This window comes from Psammomys obesus, unplaced genomic scaffold (assembly GCF_907164565.1).
Source record: "Psammomys obesus unplaced genomic scaffold, mPsaObe1.curated_primary_1811, whole genome shotgun sequence".
In the NCBI taxonomy this organism is placed as follows: Eukaryota; Metazoa; Chordata; class Mammalia; order Rodentia; family Muridae; genus Psammomys; species Psammomys obesus.
This window is the reverse complement of record NW_026591086.1, coordinates 55,792,743-55,798,168: the sequence shown is the minus strand read 5'-3', so window position 1 is coordinate 55,798,168 and position 5,426 is coordinate 55,792,743. Positions and strand designations below refer to the sequence as shown.

The 5,426-nt window shown below is 42.4% G+C and overlaps 1 protein-coding gene across 2 annotated transcripts in view; it reads right to left on the bottom strand.

Annotated features, from left to right (window-relative positions):
• Positions 1-418: 418 nt before the first annotated feature.
• Positions 419-5,426, bottom strand: part of Gpr180 (G protein-coupled receptor 180) — a 27,348-nt gene continuing 22,340 nt past the window's right edge. For both annotated transcript variants that reach the window (XM_055609721.1, XM_055609722.1), the window contains exons 7-9: positions 4,173-4,364; positions 2,736-2,813; positions 419-1,799 (exon numbers count right to left, since the gene is read on the bottom strand). In XM_055609721.1, the coding sequence (XP_055465696.1) occupies positions 1,641-1,799; positions 2,736-2,813; positions 4,173-4,364 (429 nt within the window). In that variant the 3' untranslated portion in view covers positions 419-1,640. The remainder of the gene's footprint in view (positions 1,800-2,735; positions 2,814-4,172; positions 4,365-5,426) is intronic.

Genomic DNA, 5,426 nt, shown 5'->3' with positions numbered 1-5,426 from the left:
ACACACTTGGAAGTTCCATGTAACTGAACAAAGAACAAGGCAGACACAGTGAAGCCAAGTGAACAATGTGATACTATGAAATAACTTTTTTTCAGAATTTCTTTCATTCACTCATACAAATAGAATTTTATTATTGTTGTGCTTGTGTATATGCTACGTGTAGATACATATGCCCTGGTATACATGTAGAGGGCCACTGGGCCCAGGGAAGAAAAGACGATTCATTACGATGGGGCTCCATTAGATAAAAATGACGTCTATGATACTGGGAAAACCTAGAGCTGCATGCGTACCAGCGAAGTGTTCTACCGTCGAGCTTTATCCCAGCAGGGACCTAGTAAACAACCACAGATGCACGCACACACACACACTCACTTATTTTGAAATAAGCAGATAAGCAAGTAAACAGATAAAAATATTTAAAATTAGCCAAAGTTGTAAATAAAAAGGTTCAAACAACTGGACAAATACCAACAGAGTAACTGTCAATCAGGATCTACTAACCAGGGTTCTCATTTTAGATAGGTTCTCATCGACAACCTTATAGCAGTTCTTTAATCAGGAACTTCTTAGAAAACTAGCATCCTTAATTTGGGGGCAACACACACACATACACGGCTTTATTACAAAGGATTCAAGATGGCAACTACTTACAATCCACTGCCAACATGGATTATAACAAATCCAGTGAGTATTTTGTTTTTCAATTATTCATAGAAAATTTAATCCTGATTAAGTATCCTTGGGCAGGAATTCATGGGTAGTTGATGACTGAAACCAACATTTATGTGAAATGCTTCTGTTAATTTAATCTGTGTATACAGCTTAATTATGATTGGGGATTCAACGTAAGAGAACTGAATTATCTCAGGATTAAAATTTTAGTGCAATATCACATACTACTTTTTCCTTCTTTATTTTAAATACAAAGACCTGCTTGTCCCTTCACCCACGTGCTCAGATTTAAAACCCTCTGTTCTTACAACCAATGTAAAGGATCTACAATTTTCCACACATTTATCCAAAATTCTTTCCTAATCAGGATAGAACCTGAACTAGAGCCAACAATACAAGAAGAAATTGCAGAATAACTCCACCCATGAACAAACAAAAGCTAATTCATTCAACTGTTAACATACTTTCTATTTACTTCCTCAAGTAATTTCATTTTCAATTCCTTTAAGTTGTCATATGAAAGGCCCTTTCTCTAAAGCCCAAGAAGAAGCAGCTTTAAAACCAGCACATCACAGTGAGCTCCTAACTGGACCAGCTGCCGCGCAGAAGTAAGTCACCAGAGAGTGGCTGCTGTTGAGGACCAGGAGCCCTGAGCCTGCTGCTGAGGCACTGGAAACAGGAGCGCCTGAACCCGCATCACCTAAGCAGCCTTTTCACATTTATTCCCGATGGAAGTCCTTCAATCGACTCGAAACAGCCTTCTTTTGGAAAAGTTTATTGTTTGAGTACACTCCAGAGCGTTTCTTACCTCTCTGAGTCTGGCACTGCTGAAATGCAGTTACATAAACAACATGCTCTGCTTTCGCTGTTCAGTCTTTCAGAGCAAAAGGCATGAAAAGAAGTCATTGCTTTGGACCCTTATTGCACTTATCCAATTCACTTCTTCTTTCAACAAAAATCAAGTATCAGAAATGAGGGCGACTTTTGTGTCCAGATGAGATGGTCAGTGGTAGTGTTACTGAGGAGAGGGAAGAAACTTCCCAGTACAGGCTGTGGGACAGGAAGAGTCTGTACAGAATAACCATGGAGACAGACTGGCAGAGGATGACACCTATTGTAATCACCTGGAAGAGGAGAAAGCAGCGTCTCACTGCATGCACGGACAGGAAGAGCAGCGTCTACTCTACCACGTGGCCACCTGTTCCACACCCAGTCTGCCATCACCACCTTCACCAGGGGCGCATTTCATCAAACCCATCTAACACAAAGTACGGCTTGTCGTCAGGACTGTCATCGTTCCAGGGTAAAATTCCTTTGACACTTAGCTTTCAGATACGAAAAGTAGAACAGAAGAGTACCTTTTCTCCCAAGGGTGTGCACGTTACAGCCAGGAGTTTAGGGAACATCTGGCTAATTCTGTAATGGCAGTAAAGTGTGCTCCTACCTAGACACAGAAGCCCTTGCAAAAGCCTCAAGTCACACGTACTTTTGTAGGCCATGCTCCTACTCCCCGTCTGCAAACACTAACGCAGAGCTCCACTGTGACTGCAGGAGCCGTTGGCTGACAAGGAAACAGGTACAGACACAAGCACATCAGTGCCCCCTACTCTGCAGCCTGCTAAGGCTGTGATTGTTCTGTCCGCTGTCACCAGTGCAGTAAGCCATTTTAATCATTTCTTAAAAAAGCATCACATAGCCTCTAATTTAATTCTTAAAATATGATTCTGCAGAATCATGTTGTAACCCGGAAGGGCTGTTTCTAGGCCGGGTGTTGCAGCACGTGCTTGGACTCTCTACACGTGAAGGCAGAGGCAGGAGGTTCCATTCTCAGCCCGGGGTTACACAGTCTGATCCTGTTTCAAAAGCAAAGAGACCAACAAAAACCACATTTCTAACATATTGCTTCTGAACTAATTTTTAAGTTCTGTTTTAAGGTTTCTAACTTCTACTACCAGTATGTTCCTGAGAGACTTTAAAGAGCTCAAGAGCCTTCTGAGCAGCTAAGTAGGCATCTCCTACTTTAACATGTTTTAAATACTCTCAACACAAGCATTACTTACTTTATCTCTTTGGTAGTCATTAAAAACGACAGCGATGCAGGCGAGCACTGGCTGGCATAAGAACCACAAGATGCAGCCCTAGAAGAAACAAACAAAATGAGACTGCTGTCTTTGCTCTCAGGATGCACCAGGTTAATAAAACCCCAAATCTCAGCAGTCATGGCGGCAAATACTGCCATCTGAAAGCAGGAGCACTGCAGGCCGGAGGGTGGCCTGAGCGGTCTGAGTCATATCAAACAACATTACTAACACATGTCAGGGCCGACCGACAGCAGAGTTGGGTCAGTGCTTAAGGGCTTTGGCTGTTCATGGGGAGGGCCCATATTTAGTTCTCAGCACCCAGCTGGCAGCGCACAGCCTTCTAGAGATGTGTGATATATACACATGTGAAGGTCTGTCTCTCAGGTCCTGACTCGCCTCAATTGTACTTTGAGTAAACTTGAAATAAAATGTAGGAAAAAAAATTTTTGCTATGACATTAGCACTTTTTTCTTTAACCAAATGGTTAGTTTTAGAGTATTTACAACACTACATTTGTAAATCTGTTACATAGCTATGCTACCAATGCTGTGACATAGGAAGCAAATTAATGACTAAGAAAAGCAAGGTTCAAATGTATACTATTTCTGCAAAAAGAAATGAAACCACAAAGTCATATTCATGTGCATACTGAAATAAATTAATAAATTTAGTAAAAATACTCAAGACTGATTCATAGTGGCTATTTATTTGAGGAGCATTGTAGAGGGCCAACAAGCAAGTAAGATGGGGAAATTTTACATTATGCTTTTCAAATCCCTTTCTCTACTTTCCTATGAAGTGTGGCAATGTATCTCTTTTTCAAAATGAAATCTACAAGTTTATAATGCTTGGGGCACTTTCAAGGTTGAGGAGCAAGAAAGACAAGTATTCAGTGTGTTAACACTCAGAAAAGAGTGAAATGCATAGAGGAATGCATATATTTAACTCTCTAGCCAGGAACCACAGGGGCAGGGGCACTTCTGGGAAAGGGGTGAGACCTGAGATGAGAGAGCTCAGCAGTACTCTGTGCTGCTCTAAGTGTCTGCTCTTAGACTCAGCCCCCGGGCCACATCCTCTCAGGGGAAAGGAAAGCTCCTCAGGCTGGTTAGACAACGCTGACACTCCAAAAGTACAGCTCACACAGTTAACAGCTGCTGACAAACACACATTTTTAATTCCACAGCAAAAAAGAAAAATCACCACTGATAAGGAAAACCATGATGAAGGCAAACAGGCCTTTCAGGAGTTACATGGAAGACACAGTTCCATTGGGTCTGTGAATGGTTTCCTAGCTACACCATGCGGGGAATGAAGAACCAGAAGGCTCAGAGTTGTGCCCAGCACACAGAAAACATGCGACCGCTGAGCTTCTGGAGAGGGATGGACAGTCAGAAGCCACCTGCTGCCAGCTCGTACTTTGGCAAATGTGATGTAGAAGTCTCTCTTGAGCGTGCTCCTCTCCACGCTGATGATCTGGTAGAGTCCACAGCCCAGCGACAGTGCAAGGCACACTCTTAAGATGATCAGCAAGAGCCCGGCCAAGCTGTGGTGCGAATGTGAGATGTGGTGATTGGTGTCCTCAAACTGCTCCCAAAGTAGCAAAATGCTCTGTAAATGATAATCAAACATACCTGTTTACCATAAAATACGTTTTCACTTCTTGTAAGCATCCCTTTTATGTTAGAATCACAAATGAAGGATGCCAGCATTTCTGACTGTACAGGCTGTTAACTAAGTCCATTCCTCCTCTCACTTCCATAACCAAAGAGGGGTCTCCCTGTCAAGTGACACACAGTGGACCAATAACACAAGACAAAGAGCTGCTAGTGCCATCATGAGTCAAATCCATCTTCTCTAATAAGTATAGACTTATAGGATAAACATAAACTTTCTCCTAAACCCACCTCTTTCCATCCCAATTCTACCTCACTATCCCAAAGCAAACTTGCTTGTTTTTCGAGTCTTGATATGTATCCCTGGATAGCCTGAAACTCACTATGAAGACCAAGCCAGCCTCAAACTTTCAGCAATCTCTTGTCTCTGCCTCCTTAGATCTAGCATTCTCCATTTAAGACCACTTTCAAATAGCTCAGAATTGTTGTCCAACTTCATTTTTCCTGGCAACTTCCCTAGGTAAAGGAAAACACATTTTTGTCTATTTATTTAAATTCTATTTTACCATTTGTGTGTGTGTATTTGTGCTATACTGTGCATGTAGAGGTCAGAGGAAACTTTGTGGTTCTTTGTGTGTGGGGATTGAACTCAGGTGGTTAGGTATGCACAAGCCGTCGTCTCGTCAGCCTGAAAACCCATTTTTATACTGGGGATAAGCTTCCCCGGGCAATGTTACATACCTTCCTTTTCTCCTGGGCTCCCTGCCATCTTGTTATTTTGACAGTAAAAGGTGTAGCATGTCCATGTTCTCCTTATGCTGTCCCATCATTGCTGCCCACGCTGCCTCTGACCCCACTAAACACCAAATGCTTAAATCATTGTAACCTTTTTACCATCAGATATTCTTTTGGGCTTCCTATGCAAACTCAGCTTTCAAAACAAAAGTCTTTAGTCACTTGAGAAGACCTTTGGTAAATGAAATTCCATATTAAATCTAATTCTCTGGCTGGGCACGGTGGCTCCTGTAGCTAACCCCCACACAGGCAAGGTGTGGGT